Source organism: Melanostigma gelatinosum (genome assembly GCF_949748355.1).
Source record: "Melanostigma gelatinosum genome assembly, chromosome: 6".
NCBI classification, from domain to species: domain Eukaryota; kingdom Metazoa; phylum Chordata; class Actinopteri; order Perciformes; family Zoarcidae; genus Melanostigma; species Melanostigma gelatinosum.
In genome coordinates this window covers 24726572-24745032 of record NC_136639.1, presented here as the reverse complement: position 1 = coordinate 24745032, position 18461 = coordinate 24726572, and the positions used below count along the sequence as shown (strand labels likewise).

Genomic DNA, 18461 nt, shown 5'->3' with positions numbered 1-18461 from the left:
CTCCAGTTGAACTATGGTTTATCAATGTTCCCTTTGGAGTTAAACTTTATATCTCTTATTTAATCCCAATGGTAAAAAAAACAACAACAGCTGTTTATGGCTTATTGTGCTAAATTAGAATCTGATTACAGCATCCGTCCACATTACCAAGCTGCAGTATTTGATCAAAGGTTGCTTTAGATCCTTCAGAGGAGCCCCTCAAAGTTAGTAAATGAGTTCCATCTGTGGATCAAACGAAGGCAATGCCCTCCAACAGGTGTAATCTTGGTGAGAGAGATACCGGCCTCTGATCAATATGTAGCTATTCTCTCGTTCATGACGAGAGCCGACAGTTAATCAGGGCATCTAAAAGCCCGAACAAAGAAGATCAGGGGCTGAGTGGAGGAGAGTGAAGCCTGCATCATTTGAAGAAGCTGACTTGGATCTCAAGTGCATGCAAAGTACAATGAAAAAAAAAAAGTGTGAGTGAGAAAGGGGTTATGTTATGGTTCGTGTTCATGCCATAAACATTCCAAAAAAGTTGTGTACTCACAGTTCAGTGTAGCTGAAAAAGTATGGTTATAAGCCATGAAAGAAAAAAGCACACATTAAACTCATATAAGACATCACCTGGGTTATTAGGAATAGTAAATATATGCTGCAGTGCCCTATGTTTTTTTTCATGTTACATTCTATATGTTAACTGGTTAACAGGTTGTCTGAATCCGGTCCTGAACTCCATCCAGCAGCCTGACCCATGTCGGAGACTCCAGAGGGGTTCAGCTCCTGTCCTCCAGAGGTGCTCTGCCCATCTGGTCGTCCCCCTGCCTGTCCTCCAGAGCGGCTCTGCCCAACCGGTCGTCCTCCAAATTGCCCTACAGAGAGGTTCTGCAGTTCTACCGAGTGAAGCCGATTGAATCTCTAGTTTCAAGTCTTCTTCAATACATGTTCATTTAGTAAATTATGGTCCATTTAAAGTAAAATAGATGATAAAGCAGGGTATGCTTTAGGGCGGGCTTACTGTGATTGACGGGTCTCTGCCGCTACCAGAGCCGTATACATCGTCTCTACGTCACTCCTCCGCATTCCATATATGGTCACTTCTGATCATTGACTGCAAAAAGCAACAACATGACAATGGCGAAATCGCCAAACTCGAGGCTTTAAATCGGCAGTCCACAAACCAATGGATGACTACTTCTTATATACAGGCTATTATTGTTCATACTCACAGCTGTTAATTAGCCCTGAGGTTCACCTCAGCATTAAATGCCAATACTTTAATTATAAACCACACACTTAACAGAAAAGCTCTTGCTCCACCCAAAACATTTTGTATCCATGAGTGGGTGGCAGAGACTTCAGTAACCTACATTGCCTTTTGGTCTCCACATAAAGACACAAACCATAAACCCTGAAGCAGCTGCATTCCATAGAGGTTTCTTGTGGATACAGCACACAGCACAGGATCATGAAGGTGAATCTAGCATGCTGCTACTGGAAGATAATTACTGGCCCTCAGCCAGTGCTACAGGCTTTGAAAACAGCAGCAGTGACATGACTGTCACAGCGTGGTGGTGTGTATCCAAAGCCTACCTGGATGAACTGTATGGAGCCCAAGCAGCAGGGGGTCATAGCTACACCAGTTTAGACCGAGTCTACAAGAAGAGATTTTAGGGTCAGAATGAAGTTGGTGGTATACCTCACCCTCCTCACCTCTGCGGTTCATGCCGGTCCGCTGTCAAAGAGACAAACTTGTCTGCGTGTCTGCGACGTCTCTCAATGCGCTCCGCCGTCGCGGCAAGTCTGTTACTACAGGCAGGTGAGGGACGGATGCGGCTGCTGCGTGGTGTGCGCGGCCGGGGAGGGCGATGCCTGCGGGGAGCGAAGTGGTGGCGGCCTCCCCTGCGGTGAGGGGCTGCTGTGCGACTCCGTCGGGGGGAAGCTCGGCGGGCTCCGCAGCTCCTGCGCGTGCGCCTCCTCCGGCCCGGTGTGCGGCAGCGATGGCCGGACTTACCCCAGCATCTGCCGCCTGAGAGCCGAGAACAGGAGAGCCGAGCTCGGAGAGGGTCCCCCGGTCATACTGATCCAGAGGGGTTGGTGTGATTTAGGTGAGTTGTGTGACTTAAGTTCCTTTTCGTTTCAATAGTTGAAAATATTTACCGGCACAAGTTATTAAAGATGACATTACAGAAATATAGGTTACATTTGATTAGCACACTTCATGATGAATTCAAATATATTATTGATGTTATCAAGCTTCTGTAACGTCTACTACTCCTAATAATAATAATAACTATTTTTATTATACTATTACTACTACTACTACTATTACTACCACTGATAAAATAAGTATGATACTACTGTTAATAATTATAATAATATTTAGTATAATAATTATTATTATAATAGTACTACTACAACTAAAAATAATAATTATTATTATACTACTACTACTTCTAAAATATATATATATATATATATAATACAAAATCATTATTATGTATTATTTATGTAGTAGTAATACCAGTACTAATATTATATTAATAACCATTATTATACTATTATAACATAACTATAATAATAATAATAATAATAATTACTTTCATTATTATTATTATAGTGGATTTGTTACCGTTGGACAGAACCAGGCCAGCTTTTTTCAGATGTGAGCCCAGCAAGAAAGCAAAGCGTATGTCCTGAATTGTCACACTTAAAGCACAGGAGCTGAATATACATCTTCCAGCACTGGACTCTATCAATGACCAGAACTATACCACATATCAAACATTCCTAAAAAGGTAGTGATACTGGTAATATCCCTGCTGCTTTTTCCAGACATGTCTTTACAGAGGGTGATAGAGGCTGTTGAACATATTAATATATATATAATAAACGTCACATGTACAGTATAGGCCATTGGTTTAAAGGGTTTTTAAGTACTGGACAGCAGGGAAAATGAATGAGAAAAACTTTTTTTAACTTACCATGCCCTAATAACTGCTAAGATTCTGAGATAAGACTCTGAGAGAACAACTCCACCAATTTTCCTCATGAAAGTCACTCAAACAGTATGTAATGTCTTCTGTGGCTCTGGAGGCGCATTGTCAAGTCTGAGAAAATAAATGTAGCTATCTCAGATTGGTCTGAGAGACTACGCATTTTTAACAGGAAGTCAGCTGTCGTACAAACATGGGGTGTGAAGTATGGCAGGCAGAAAGAAAGGGTGCAATGGTAAATCGCCGGAGATCTCCTTTCAACCTCGGCTATATCGGTCAGGACTAAAGGAACGATATTTTTCTGAAAATGAAAAAGGTCACTGTGCTCCATTATGATTCTCTGAACAAATGAAGGTTCAAAATATGGTCATATTTTTGTATTTTCCTGGTTTGTGGAGCTTAAAAAACCCACTCATCATCATAATCATCTGTAATTTGACTTGAGAAGCTCCCCATCCTCTGTTTTGGAGACTGTGCACGACTCTCACATTGGATGAAAACAATATCTGTAACCGTATAATGTCTTCCCAGGAGGCTTGATGAAGTGTGCCTCCAATGTTCTGCACATTCGTGCTCAGAAAAGCAAGACAAAATTCAGTCGCGAATCCTCCAATGATGGAGTCTTATCCTCCAGAGGGAATCCACCACGCTGCTGTGTAAATATATACTCCTTATTTTCACCAGCTGCTTCTATCCATTTCATAATGTGCAGTTTCTTATCATTGCCGTCCACAGAGGAGAGAGAATTCATCATGCCCCCACCTCTCGCTGCTCTCCTGTACGAGCAGGTATGCAAAAGCTCACAGACGTCGAGGCAGAGATGCCTTAATATTATTGACTACAGACGTCTTTTGAGGCCCTTCCCTTCCTTCACAATACGCCATGGTGACTTTAATTGAGACCCCCCCTACAAGCAAATGTGGGCGGGGTTTAGGCGTGTGTCTGATGACGCAGGTTAGCGTAGAGGCTGCAATAGCTGCAGCACTAACAGAGTATTTCTTCAATGAAAGATGAGCAAAGGACAGGCTTTTCTCCATGGAAACACTGTTTTCTCTCTTGTCCCGACTGGCTTTGGTAAGAGTTTGATTGACAGATAGATGGTTTAACAAATCACTATCAAGTACATGCCTTTTTCCAAACAGTTTCCAAAGACGGCTTCTCAGATGGTTGTGTGTAACAAACCATCTGGTGGATTGGGAGTCCTGTCCCAAGAAAATGTGAAGGTTTTTGACCTTAAAGAATTTGTGTAATGTTTATTAATTTTCAAAGACCACAATGTTTTGTAAAATAATAAGAATTCTTTATTTTTTATTGTTGTAATTGAAATCTTATAATATGCAACTGTAGAATAGAAGAAAACGCAATAACCAAACATGAGCACACATATCAGAACTCAAATGTGCTCTCTAGTGTGCTCTGATTCGATTCTAAGAAGAAATCCCAAATATGAAAACATTGGTAAACATCAGAATCTTTGTGCAAACTGGGTTTTAAGAAGAAAAGTCTTTCTCAAAACGTCTGGTGAATGAGGCCCACTGTGTGTAACGAACATGATCTATGTTTGAGAACACCAGCATTAACAGGTTGCAACATGTAACCCTTTTTTGAAATGACACATTTGTGATGGAAATGCTGAATGTGTGATCTACGTGGCGTTCTATGTGCAGATCGACACTTGTTTTCAAATTTGAAGATCTGATAGCAGATTAGATGGCATGTCACATAAGTATTCATCTGATGGATGATCCAGAATAATCACAGAAGTGCAGTTCAGCGTAATTGAAAGGGTAGTGAAAGGCCCAGGCTCTCCCTGCCAACAGGGAGGATACTGTTGATTTGTTAGTTCAGCTCTCTGACAGGCAAAATAGCTGGTGCCAAAGTAGCTCTTGGCAATAGGCACGCTGGCATTTGCTCAAAAGGTTGTTACTACAGAGACAAGTTAATTTGTGCAACTCTGTAAACACAGCATCAGTCAGAATGTGGTGGCTTCAGAAATGGGATTGCGTGTTTGCTTAGAGAGCAGGCGAAGATAATTTTGGAGATATTATCGGGGAAGAGATTGCACTGCCCTCAGGTGACTCAAACACAGGTGTCCACAACAGAGAGCATTTTAAATAGAACCCAACCCGCCTTTCAAACTGTGGAGGTTTGACCTTCCATTTCCTCTTGTACGCACTCCAGCCTTCAACTCGATCAGATTTTAAAACAGCATCATATTTTCTGTAAACGGGGCAGATAGTGGTTTCAAATGATAGCGGTTTCAAATTCTGAATTCCCCCTTGAGTCTTTCAGTGGACTTAAACCAAGCGGCAACCTCTGGGACAGATTTAATCCATCATATTTTAGAGTAGTTTAGTGGCCTAACCTGTCATCTATTGTCCTGTGTCCTCAAAGGAATGCAACATCAAGGAAGTATGTGCAACAAATTCAACTTCATTGCAGATGTGGTGGACAAGATCATCCCAGCTGTGGTGCATCTAGAGCTTTTCCAAGGGTAAACCTAACCGAAGCAAGAGTGCCATTTTCCAGTGAGGAGGTCTCTGTGTCAAGTGGCTCTGGGTTTTTAGTGTCAGAGGACGGCTGGATCCTCACCAGTGCTCACGTACTCAACAACAAGCGGTGGATAAAAGTGGAGCTGTACGACGCTTCAGTCAAGGACGTGGACCAGAAGATGGACATTGCTCTCATCAAAATTGAAACAGATGTGAGCTTTTACAGCTCCCCAAGGGCCTCAGGCTAAATTCTGTCCTGTGATTACCTCTGGCCTCGTAGCTCGTCATCACAGTGTATTAACCCCACACAATAAGTTATTCCATGAAGAGAATCAACAACGGCCTCTGTCCACCAAAATTACACTCTACTTCTTCACTCGGTCAATTTGATGTCTGAATTCCTCTGGGGCGGTGTTAGGTCATGTCTCGTAAATTCAAGGCCTCATATTTATTTTTTTGTGTATTGGCGAATGCTGTTCTGAATAAAACATGTCACTGCTCAGACACGCTCGTATGGCAGAGGTGGATTCTCTACTCCTTCAGTCAGACTCCACTCAGCATGAAGCACATTATTAACATTTTTTAGTGCTGATCTGAATACAAGAGTACCTCAAGAATCCCAAAGAGAAAGCCAGAGGAATCACTGTCTTTGACTGCTTTATAGGTGAAGGAGTTAGTCTGAGAAACAATCAGGGAGTGGTGACAGCTGTACAATGCTATAACTCTCTGGGCTACATTCCTTGTAGAGATAGTTCTAAAGCCTGCCTAAAAGGCAAATTTGTGATGACATAAGGCAAGGCAAGTTAAGTTTATTTGTATAGCACATTTCAACAACAAGGTAATTCAAAGTGCTTCACATAAAACCATTAAAAGCATCAAAACATAAGGCAAAAGAAAAGGATATTTAAAAACAATTAAAGAAACAGTGTAAGAAATAAAATTCAGTCGTAAAAAGTAAAGGAGATTTAAAACATACATTGAAACAATAATCGATGTCTCCCTGAGACATTATGCTGCACGCAATCAACCATACACTGCCGCAATTCTGCAATTACTCGCACACAAACCACGTCTGGAAAAGATCTCTGCCGATCTGCGTTTTATAGTGTACGCCTTGCACGAACTCGGTCCCGGAGGAAATGGCTCCTCCACGTCCTCCACGCCGCCGGAGATTTGGCTATAAATTTGGCTGAGCATTGCAAAACATCCCAGAGACGAATGGCATCAGCCTTGAGGAGGCAGGCAGGGGCGAGCTAAGGCTTAGTTTACTTTTCTGTATACTCCACAAATCCCATGTTGAGGGTGGTGCTAATAAAACAAAAGCATTCCCAGTGTAGTGCTCGGGAACATAGGCAAAGATTCAAATAGAGCAGCTTTTATTGCCAGAGGCATAAATTCAGCTTGAGATGAAGCAATCAGGGCTATGAATGATTATTCGTGGTTTTAATTCATAATGTTGATAAAGTTGTTAGTAAGCAGAGATTGCTTTGTTTCGATGCCAGAAGTGAAGTTGTTACACACATACCACCCAAAAGACTTGATGTAAAATGATAAAGCTAGACACACAGGTTAGGTCCATTGGAGCACTTCTGAGAAAAGCGGGCTACTATTTTCTGATTAAAATTCCAGTCAAAAAGAAAAAAGGATCAAAATAAATGCAGCAGAATGAAAGATAAATAATTTTTATTGGTTATTTATTCCTTTCTCATCAAAACCTGCCGGCGACATTACCCACAATCCAGTTCTGTCTTTTTAATGCGACTTTTCTGCCGATCCTGCCATGGCGCATTAACTGTCGTGGCTGTTCGCCTGCATTGGGATCTGATCAGCCAGACCACTTGTCTGAGTTACTGCTGATGGACACCCAACATAACCCTTATTTTGTTGCTTCAAAATAAAACTTAAAAATAGCAAATTAAAGGTTAAGGTCAGCAGGCTAACTTTCCCTCCTACATACTAGGATTGGTTAGTACAGATTGAATAAAAGGTCAATGAGGCTACACACAGCTGACCTACTGTTTAGTAAAACTTGATAGTAACAATAAAAGTCCACTCATAATTTGTTATTTAGCAGTTTTAACAAAATGGGGACATGTTGGTTGTCCATCAGCGGTAACCAGACTCAGACAAGTGGTCATTTCCCCGCATTTTAGGCTTTTGCGTGTCATTTATACGTCAAAAGTTTTAACGTTGTGATACAGCTTTTTGCTTAACGCCAAGTCAATACTGTGAAGCAGTCGCAGTTATGTTCAGGCAACAAAACCACAAAACTGATTGCTATCCTTCTCTGTGTGACTTGCTGCAGAGCCCCCTGCCTGCACTCCTTCTCAGCCAGTCCTCAGACCTGCGTCCCGGTGAGTTTGTGGTGGCGGTGGGAAGCCCCTTCTCCCTGCAGGACACTGTCACCACCGGCATTGTCAGCACCGCTCAGCGCAACGGCTTGGAGCTGGGCTTTAAGGACGCGGACATGGACTACATCCAAACCGACGCCTTCATTAATGTCAGTGAGAACACAATCACAATCGTTTCCTGTCTCGGTTCTGCATTTTTATTCCATCTGTCTTGACAATTTCTGTTCCACTTTCACAATGAGTCAGTAAAATATTGTTGTTTCTCTGTTGATTCACAGTATGGCAACTCTGGTGGGCCGCTTGTCAACTTGGTAAGAGATTTATAGTGCTATATCGCATGAAAAGTGATGATACCATTATTCATCATTTGCATATTTGTTATGCCCTCTGCTATGCCGGCAATCTTTCCTGTTTTATTCATGACAGTGAAGACTAAGGTCATGATTTTGTTTTATTTAATACCCAAAGTCTCCAGTCTGCTCCCTCAGGTTCACGATTAAGCCTCCCTCACAGTATTTTAGGACAAAACCTGATTATGGAGGCCTTTGCATTGTTACCGTGGAATAAAATCATACAGATGGTACATCCATTTATCAGCCTCGAGCTTCCTTTCCCTAAAAATGCAGTTCTCTCTAAAAGCAGAACAGTTGCCATACCGACGGTGCATTTTAGAAATCGTCCTTCACTGTGAAAACCCAGATAAGTTACTACAATAACCAAGACTGATGGGTTTTGTTGAAGGTAAAAGGAACATTTAATAGACTATGAGCTTTGGGATGTGCATTGGAAGAAAAAGAGGCGTACTACTCTCACCGAGACATGAAACCGATGAAATACTTCAGGCCAAAATTGCCAGGTTTCCGTCCAAACATATTAATTCCATTTACTTCAAGGTAAACGCGTTCAGCGACACGCAAAAAGCTGTTTCACTACGTTAAATCAAAAAGTCTAAAATGCATGATACTGACTCCACTACTGTTTCCAACTTAAAGACAAGTCAAAAGGCACGATTTAAAAACATTAAAACTACTTGCTTTTGATGAGACCCGGTTGAGATGGCGTAGTTTAAGATGGCGTAGTTTAAATAGGGCCGGTTAAACCTCAAACGGAAAAAAAAACTGGATGGAAATGTGACTTTTCTGTTTGTTTCATGTATTATCGTGAGGAAGGCCATACATTAGAATGGTGCCGAGAGATGGTGAGACTGTTTTTTGTCTCTTCAGTTTGCATTAAAGCATGGCTGGTCTCATCCTCCTTCCATTCTGTTTTTTTAACAGGATGGAGATGTAATAGGCATGAATACCCTGAAAGTGGCAGCAGGAATCTCTTTTGCCGTCCCTGCCGACAGAATACGGCAATTCCTCGCTGATTCTTACAACAGACAAGTCCACGGTGAGAAGGATCTAATGCTGGTGTTGTGGATCTAGTCTCCAGGAATTACTTTGTGATCTCTTTCCCTCATTTCAATATTTGATTTAATTCAACCTTTCATTTGCATTTAGGAAACACGCGACAAAAAAACAAATACATAGGCGTCCGGATGATACAGCTCTCACCATCGTAAGTAAACCTCACAAGAACAAATTTCTAAAATACCAAGTTTGTTTTAGAAAGACATCCATTTTTGAGTGTCTCAAGTCTCAAGAGTCTCTGGCCAAGCTGACGGCTCGGTGTATTGCTGTTCCCTACTTGAAGTGTATTATTCAACTTTTATGTCGGACTCATGAGTCCATATAGCAACAAACACAAATACAACAATATATAAAATACAATACAATACAATAGGAGGACACCAAGACACAGGTCATTGCAGTTAAAAAGTCACTCGTGGTTAAAAACATACAGACATTTGTTCCAATGTTTCCAGAAACAAGAAGAATACCTTGTATCACTTTGTGTTGGCTCAGTTAAGGCTTTTATAATTTCATTTCCTGAGTCATTTAATCGACATTTAAATTTTTTGATAAAATTCCTCAACACAGCATGGAAGCAATTACGAGTCACAAACATATGACTTGCACTTGTCCATCTTGGAAGCTTGAGCAAGATTCTGAAACCTCTATAGCCCTAGCCCTATTTTTAGGCCTCTGCTCGAAAATTGCATACCCATACTGTAATTCTATAACTACAAGGTCTATTTTAATAATTTCGATGGTATAATACAGGTAAAACTTGTGATACACTTGTTCAGATGTGTAAATATTGTGTATATGTTACTGGTTAATAGTGAATGAAGATGGCACACAGCTCAAATTGAAAAGTTTCAGGTTTGCCTGAAAAAAAAGCACTTTTATTGAAAATCTTTATTTGAAATAATGCAGAGTGAAGCCTAAAAATACTCCACAGTCATAGCACTACATGTTTGTGGTCTCTCCAAGCAAATTTTACTTAGATTGAGTGAAGCAGGCCAGCATAATAGGTCTGAGTACAGAGTTTCAAGCCAAATTCTCATTTTTGGAACCAGCTTTTGCGCTGCTCTATTCTAATTTTATATACTATATAACTATATATTAACTATATATTCACTTGCTTTATCACTAAGAGTATGATGTTCAATACATCATAATAAAGCAGTTTGGCATAATTTTCAGCCATGTTCAGCTGTCATATCTCTCATCCATAAAGAAATCTCCTCTCAGTCTGTGTCTCTTAAAGCCTTTGGTAAGGCCTGTGATTGGCGGATATCATCATGTGACACCTTGTTGAACGCGGAAGAGTGTAAGGAACGCAGTCCGCGGTTTATTTTGAAGATTGACAGGCTTTTAGCCACTCAAAATCTCGATATAGTTGGCACAGCCCCCATGAGTGAAATCTATTGGTCCAGCAGGAATCAGCTGGCCATTTCCACAGAGAAGGTCCCAGCGCATTAATTTCACTGCACAGAGAGAGGAGGAAGCGGACTACAGCTCTGCAGCAAATTTCAATGGATTAGCAGCGTTTTTCGGCATGAAAAGCAGCAAAACGTACACTGCGTTCCAATTTTTTTTTTGCTGGGGAGCTGTGTATGTTTGTTGCTTATGGTTATGTAACTTTTGAATGGTTTGGCGGAGGTGAATCTGGACACCGTGACTCGACTCGCCGTCATTTCCTACGCCTGTTTCATGTATTCATCCGCCATGAGTTTTAGCGAAAAATACTTGATTTTCTGATAAATCTTCTAGATATCTTCTAGATATAATATTAGATCATGAATAATTGTGTTTGCAGTGTTTAAAATGGCTGGTGTGATGATTTTGCGCAGACTTTTTTTGTTAATTCGGTATTTAATATGTCTGGAGCATTTTTGATATTTCTTGATAAAGTCCATTCGGAACCACGGCACCGGTACTCGAATCGGTCGGGCTACAGGGATGCCACCTGAATCTTCTTCTTCTTTGAGTTACTATAGCTGCACCACAGGTGGGCTGTATAGAGTAGAGTATAGTAGGCTCTGAAGAGAGCTGTTTTAACATCTTCTGTACACATAGGAAATTTACGTGCCAGCATATTAGCTTGTGCATACAGTTTGCAACACTGTAGTCATCACTTAGATCATTCCTGATGATGTGACCCAAATATTTCATTTTGTGCACCACATTTAGCTCTTGGCCTCCCATAAAAAATGAAGGACAATGTAGCTTCTGTTATGTTCAAAATTTCTCAAACTAAAAGGTAAAGGAAAATGCCCCCCTCCTTGTTCTCCGTCTTCCATCATAAAGTAGGGCCAAATCAGCTGGTTGAAGTTTAAATCAAAAGGAATTTAATGTACTAATAAAAGCAAACACAGTTACAAACTGAATTAACTATCAATAGTAATATTTCATGAAATAGAGGCCCCATTCGCACCACACGACAGACTGGTGTGTCTGCCTCATGGTCCAGATGAGGTCTGATCATCTCCGGGGATTCACAGTTTCTTTGTCCCTCCAAAGTCTCTGAAATGTCTCATATTACACATTCCTTCATCTATCGATCAGCTCAGTGATTGGCTGAACCCTTCGGACTTCAGTCGGCCACTTCCTTGACCCATTCCTCCCCCCTTCTTGAAGGCCGTGCTCAGAAACTCTTCAGCAACCCCCTCTCTCTAACTTTATGGCAGTGTCATAAATTCTTTGGTTTCTCTCACAATGCACAACAAATTCAGTAACTCTCCCTTTAGTTTAAACCTTCTACACGTAAACATATTATAATACATAATATCCATCACTAGGAGCGCTTTTAAACTTAAATTCCTCACACTTCTGATCCTCCTTGGTTTTAGCAATCACGATAACACTCTTTTTAGAGTTGAATTTGATATCATACTGCACGCCATACCGTGAGCAGACTCTGAGCAATTGCTGTAAACCAGCGCTATAAGGAGACAGGCCCACTAAGTCATCAGCGTACATCAGATATGAATTCCCCCACCATACATCCCGTCTTGCACTCTTTTAACTTTTTAGAAAGATCATCCATATATAGATGGAGGTGACAGTATTCCACCTTGTCGGACGCCATTGGTCACTAGGAAGGGTGCAGATACACTCTTACCCCATCTAGCTCGCATGGTTTGATGTGAATACCAAAAGTGCAAAATCCCAATCAAATATGGCGGGACCCCTCGCTCTTGTAGTGTGACAAACACTTTGGAATGATTAATTCGGTAAAAAGCTTTAGATGCATCCAGGAAACACAAATATTGTAGTGGTATGTCTCCTGCACATACTAACAACTTCCTTCAGTGCGTATATGCATAAGTCTTAGCTATGTTTACTTTTAAAACCAAATTGATTAATGTAGCGATGGGCGATTTAGATAGAATCTTTCACCACAGCATATGTAGTTTTATATAACAATATCAGTTAATATTGTGATAGAGTATAGCACATGTCCTCAAAATTAGATATTCGTTATAAATATGCCTACAAAATAAATAATTATGCCTACAAAATAAATCCTGAAATAAATAAATGAGGCAATATATATATATATATATATCATGTAACAATATATATAAATGTGTCAATATAGTCCCCAAATACATACATAAGTTTTTAATTTAAAAACAATGATGTTCAGTAACTTGTTCAACACGAAATATCTCTATATAGATATATCTATATATATACGATATATGACAATCATTTTTCAATTGGCATGTGTCTTTTTGACCAAAAGGCTTAATCCCGTTGGAGTAGTTTCAGTTGGAAGAGACTGTTTCTAGATTTCTCTAATCTATCTTTGTCTCCATTTGTCCAGCTTGATTCGAGATCTCAAGGAACGTGAGAGCGAAGTTCCAGATGTGAGCTCAGGTGTTTACATCTATGAGGTCATACCTGGAACAGCTGCATCCAGGTAAGAGCCAAGCTACAATCACTTCTACTGTGTGTCCCCCCCCATTCAGCTCACAATTTCACAAGACGGGCAAAATACAGGTTATTGGTATTCGCTGATAGTTGTTGTTTCCTTTTGATTCGTTTTTGACTGGTTCAGTCTCACCACTCTCATCACTTTGCTTCCAGTTTTACCAGACAGCTGTATTCAGTGATCAAAAAAAGATGTAAAAAAAGCACTGCACACTAACACTAACTGGTCGGTGGCAGTGCAGAAAGTCTGAGAACAACATTGATCTCACTGTAAAAACTTGTTATCAAAGCTTTGCCTAGCAGACAGTGCTACTTTAGCATTCATTTGGAGTTGTGTTTATGGCCACTTGGTGAATGTAAGTCCAATATCCTGAACCCTTTTCACTCCCAAACTCCTCCACAAACCACCTCATGGTCAGTGGCCCTCGGTGTCTGATACCGAGGTACCGAGGGAATTTTTTAGCATTTGTATGACAAACCTAACCAACAGTGGCGTAAGGTAGTTACGACGAGCCTCAGTGCATGCTGTCATGACAGGCCCTAGTGCATGCTACTTACTAGTTACAAACAGGCGGCAACCTCCGGTTCTGACGAGTGAAGCTGATGTGGAAGTGTCTTAAACTTGCATTCTCTCTACTGACCATCAGGGGGCGACTCCTTCGTTGTATAGAAGTCGATGAGAAAATGACTTGATTTATCCCCTCTGTAAACATGAGTTTATGGTCTCAATCTCTAGTTTCAAGTCTTCTTCAACACAGCATGATGTTCATTTAGTAAATGATGGTCCATTTAGAGTCAAATAAACCATAAAGCAGGGTATGCTTCAGGGCGGGCTTACTGAGATTGACAGGTCGCTGCTGCTACCAGAGACGTATACGGCGTCTCTACATCACTCCTCTGCATTCCAAATTTGGTGACTTCTGCTTATCGGTTGCAAAAAAACAACATGGGGACAGCCGTAATCCAAGATGGTGACGGTGAATTCCTTTATAACGGCAGTCCACAAACTAATGGGTGACTACGTCCACTTCCTATATACAGTCTATGATTATGAAGCACACACACTGGGGTGGTTCCTTGGCTGGCAGCTGTTTATAAAAACAGAATTTCATTTGCTTTACTACCTTCTCATTACTTTGCACCTCAGCTGGATTCTTGCATTATATCACAAGATCACTACAGAATTAAGGGATCACATATCTCATGCAAACCCATCTCGACAGGCTTCAAGTAACACGTTTGTAAACAGTAAGTCACATAATCAAATATAAACTTGACACTGGACAACATACATATTACCCAGCAATCATTAATGCACATCTGTATATGACAAAAATACCAAAAAGAATAAGAAATGATTAATTCAATTGAACAGTTTTGTTTCTGTAGTTTATTTATAGTCGCTATAGTTTATGTAGAATCAGCATATAAATGTCACAGCCTGAAGCGTAGGACCACTGACCGGGCTGCTGTATTTGACAAAGAATTTGTTGAATATTCACTCTATTTCTTTGGTCTCCACCAATTTCCTGTGAAAAAAGCATCCGTCTCTTTAGCTGCTAAATGCTCTTCTATGTTCACCAGCTAGTCGCTAATGTTGCTTGTGTACTGACTGGTGCTGGTCAGGTGGGGGTAAAGAAGGCGTTTTTTTAAGCTGTCTGCTGTGACTGGAAACAAGGTTAACGAGAGTGACATTATATAATCTAAGCTACAATATGCTAAAATGCTCTCTAAAATTGAGGGGAAGTGCAGAGTCGGGTGAAAATTCACTGTGGGTCTATCACTCAGAGCGACGACTTCCACATTACAGATTAGTCTATTTTTAACTTGATCCATTGTTAATATAAAAGTGTTGACGAGTGCAACTTCAATACGAGCAGTTTCTACACTGGATTTCTGTCCATGTTGTACATATAATGGAATATTTTGGAATGAATAATCAAGTTCTCCTATTTTGTTTCCTGTGGTTTCAGTCCAAAACACATCAGCATCACCTAAGCCTTAAAAAGAAAAACAGGAATCCCTAATTGACTCATGCACATCTCAATGTTATTCTCCAATGCCAAGCGAATTTGTTAGTTCTTGCATAAAAGTACGTTTCAAAGTAACTTACTGAGCTGAATTTTTATTTATTAGACAGCATTACCTGGAGCTTATCGGTAGCCATTGTTGGAGCGAGCCTGTTTAGGCGCTAGGCTCTTACAAAATGCAACAGCAGGGCTGTGAACTGGCATTTGGAGGCCCTCTGGATATTTTTTCCACCCGCTGAATAAGAGCATCCCCGCATTTCTCAAGGCCGTAGATCAGTCCGGCTGCTCATTATCCCCGCGCTTCCCACAGGCCAAGCTCTGACATCTCTCTCTCTTTCTCTCGCTCTCTATATTCTCAATAGTCCCCACCTCCCGTGACATTGAAAGCCTGAAGCTTTGAACAGCACACAGCGACGGACTAACATACAACAGAGTACAACAGAGGATTTCAATTTACCATGACAGTGCTGAATTGAGCGCTGTAATACTCCTCGCATCGCTCGCTATTGTCTGGGATCAGAATGTCTTTCGCTACAGTTTTGCGTGTATTGTCAATCAGTCTGCAAAAGATTATCAGAGTAAACCCCTCACATGTAAATGTCAAGCAGGGCGGTGCATGATAAAGCCATGATCCCATGTTAGGTTTGTCTCACGATGGGAGAGGGAACCTGACACAGGATCAGACGTGTAAAGGTCAAAGATGTTTTCCTGTGTGAGATCCACTCAGCTGGATTGGGCCTGTTTTACTGAGGCTTTAAAACAATCTGAGCCCCAAAACCATGTTTTCTTCAAACAATCGCCAAAACTACGCCGTTTATCCGAGCCAGAGGCTGTAAAAACCGCTATTATCGTCGGATTTTCATCTTTCCGACACTCTTCGAACACATCATGTGTTACAAACACTTTATAGAGAAAAGGCAGCCAAAACAAAGCTTCAAATTGTGATATTTCATCAAAAACATTTTATTCTACACGTCTCATTTAAAATATCGCCCCAAATAATTATATATTTGAAGTAACCAGATCCTGTAAAAAAGCATTCAATTCTGCGCTCCTCAACACAACTAGAAAGCATGATTGATTTAGCTGAGACCAACAGTCATGTGACAACAATTTCCGTGAAACTTCGACTGAACTGCAGGCGGCTGAGCACAGAGCAGAGAGGAGAGGCTGTAAGGAGAGGTTGTAAAAATTTGAAAAGTTCAATATATATATTTTTCCAACATTGGTAACACTTGGGAAAATGTTTGAAATATAGATTCCAGTGTTTTCCAATATTTGTAAAAGAAATTCTTCAAGAAATTCAACATTTTTGCATTTTTTTCTATCTTATGATCGTTGGCATTGTAGGTGACTATCAGCAACTTAAAATTAGTCACCGAGAGGCTAAAGTAGGGGAGACTAACCTGCGGATGCGCTGGCAGTAAATGATTCACGCAGATCCAGTGGCTGAGTTTTGTGAGTTTATTGTGCATAACAAACAAACTTTGGTTTAGCTTTAAAGTCATTCGTCAAACAATGACAATATTATTGTGAATAGCGTGTAAAATAGCGGTCAACAAAAAATAAGGCTCCCTCTCTCACCCCCTCTCCTTCCATTCATCCAACTAAACTTCTGAACAGCTGCCCCATTACTATTCCCAACGTGGTGTTGACCATTTACTGTTGATCAATTACTCAAGTGTACCGGAAGTGACAAACAAGGGTGTACAAAATGACACAGGCCATACCTGGCTCCTACAGGCATGGTAACTGTGTTCTCTACTTCTAGCCATGATTGGTTCCATAGAGGTGCAGGACTTTTACGCCTCCGAAAAACTGCTTGGGGTTCTAAAGGGTTGAAATGTGAGTGATGGCTTGGCGTTCTCTTCCATGCAGGACGTGAGCGAAGCCGTCCGGAGCGGAGGCGCGCTTTCAGTGACGGTGAGACGAAAGGATGAGGATGTTACTCTGATCATCACTCCTGAAGAGACTGAATGATACCACTCACTGTACATGGCGACCATTAAAGACTAAGATTGACTTTAACACACTGAGCCGATGGGGGGAAAAAACTGCTGTTGGATTTGTTGCCTGCATTACTTGGTCTATTGTGAGAACAGGCACATTTTCCTCAGAATGAAAGAGCAAGGGCTCATTTCTAGAGCCTCCACTTTACGCAAATAACGTTTGATAATCAGACAGGAAGGAAAGCACAGACACTAGAAATAGAATAGATACTAAGGAACAAGAAAAAAAAATCCTAACTGAAGGGCATTAAGGAGGTGTATACACCGTTTAGGCTCCAATTGAATACTTTATTTGTTGTTTGAAGGCTGTGTTTCCATCTGATTTTCCTCAGGCAAGTGTGAAAGAGAGAAATCTGGCATTTCTTGCAGAGGCAGTAATCAGCTCAAATCATTATCACCTGCTGGTCAGTAAACAGGCAGGGAGAAAAATAACAGCACAAGATGGCTGTCACAGTATTCCAGAAATATACATACATATATAGAATACAATGTGGTAAACACATAAAATGTACAACTTTACAGCCAAATAACTCATACCACTCACCTGTTTAAATTATATTAAAGGGCCAGTTTGTGGCATTCAGGTGCATCTGTCATCAGAAGTTGAATATGACATTCATAACTATGTTTTCATCGTTGTGTTTTCGTTATCTTAGAATAACCACCATGTGTTTTTCATTTTCTCAGATATAACGTATTCTATGAATATCCCTGCCTGTTCGCTGACCAGCAAGTGATAATGATTTGAGTAGATTGCTGCCTCTACAAGAAAGGCCTGATTTTTCTCTTTCACACTTCACTGAGGGAGATCTTGCAAATCAAATGGTTGCCGTATTTAATTTAAAGGGTAAATTCACCGAAATACATACAGATAATTATGATTTTATTGACCACGTTTTAATGGAAACCCATCTCTGAGATTTCTACCTCCACCCCAATACAATGGTGGTAAGTGGAATTTCACTTGTGCTCACACCATTGGAAAAAAACATTTCTAAACCAGATGGTTTTTCTGGAGACAATGCACCGTTGTCTGTTAGTGTGTTCAAGTGTTATAAAAGCTGTTGACAGTGTGTTGTGTGGATTATGCAGTGTAACAGGGCAGCTCCCTATGTAGATATGAAGGGCTCATTCTAAGCTAACAAAAACATGATTCGTAGTTTCAGCTGATCAGGGGCAGCTGGTCAATAGAGGGCCATGGGCCTGGCCCCACCTTGAGCCACACAAAATAATAATAATAATAAATTATACAAATTCAATATTTGTGTTTTTGA

The 18461-nt window shown here is 40.7% G+C and overlaps 1 protein-coding gene across 1 annotated transcript; it reads left to right on the top strand.

Moving 5' to 3' along the window:
- Window positions 1–1663: 1663 nt before the first annotated feature.
- htra4 (HtrA serine peptidase 4) lies at window positions 1664–18319 on the top strand (the record flags this gene model as incomplete). Its single annotated transcript, XM_079269786.1, is given in 9 exon segments — window positions 1664–2090; window positions 5373–5467; window positions 5470–5682; window positions 7776–7970; window positions 8100–8132; window positions 9099–9213; window positions 9324–9381; window positions 13042–13137; window positions 17057–18319. Coding segments are annotated over 9 exon segments (1239 nt in total). The 3' UTR covers window positions 17064–18319.
- Between the last annotated feature and the right edge of the window lie 142 nt (window positions 18320–18461).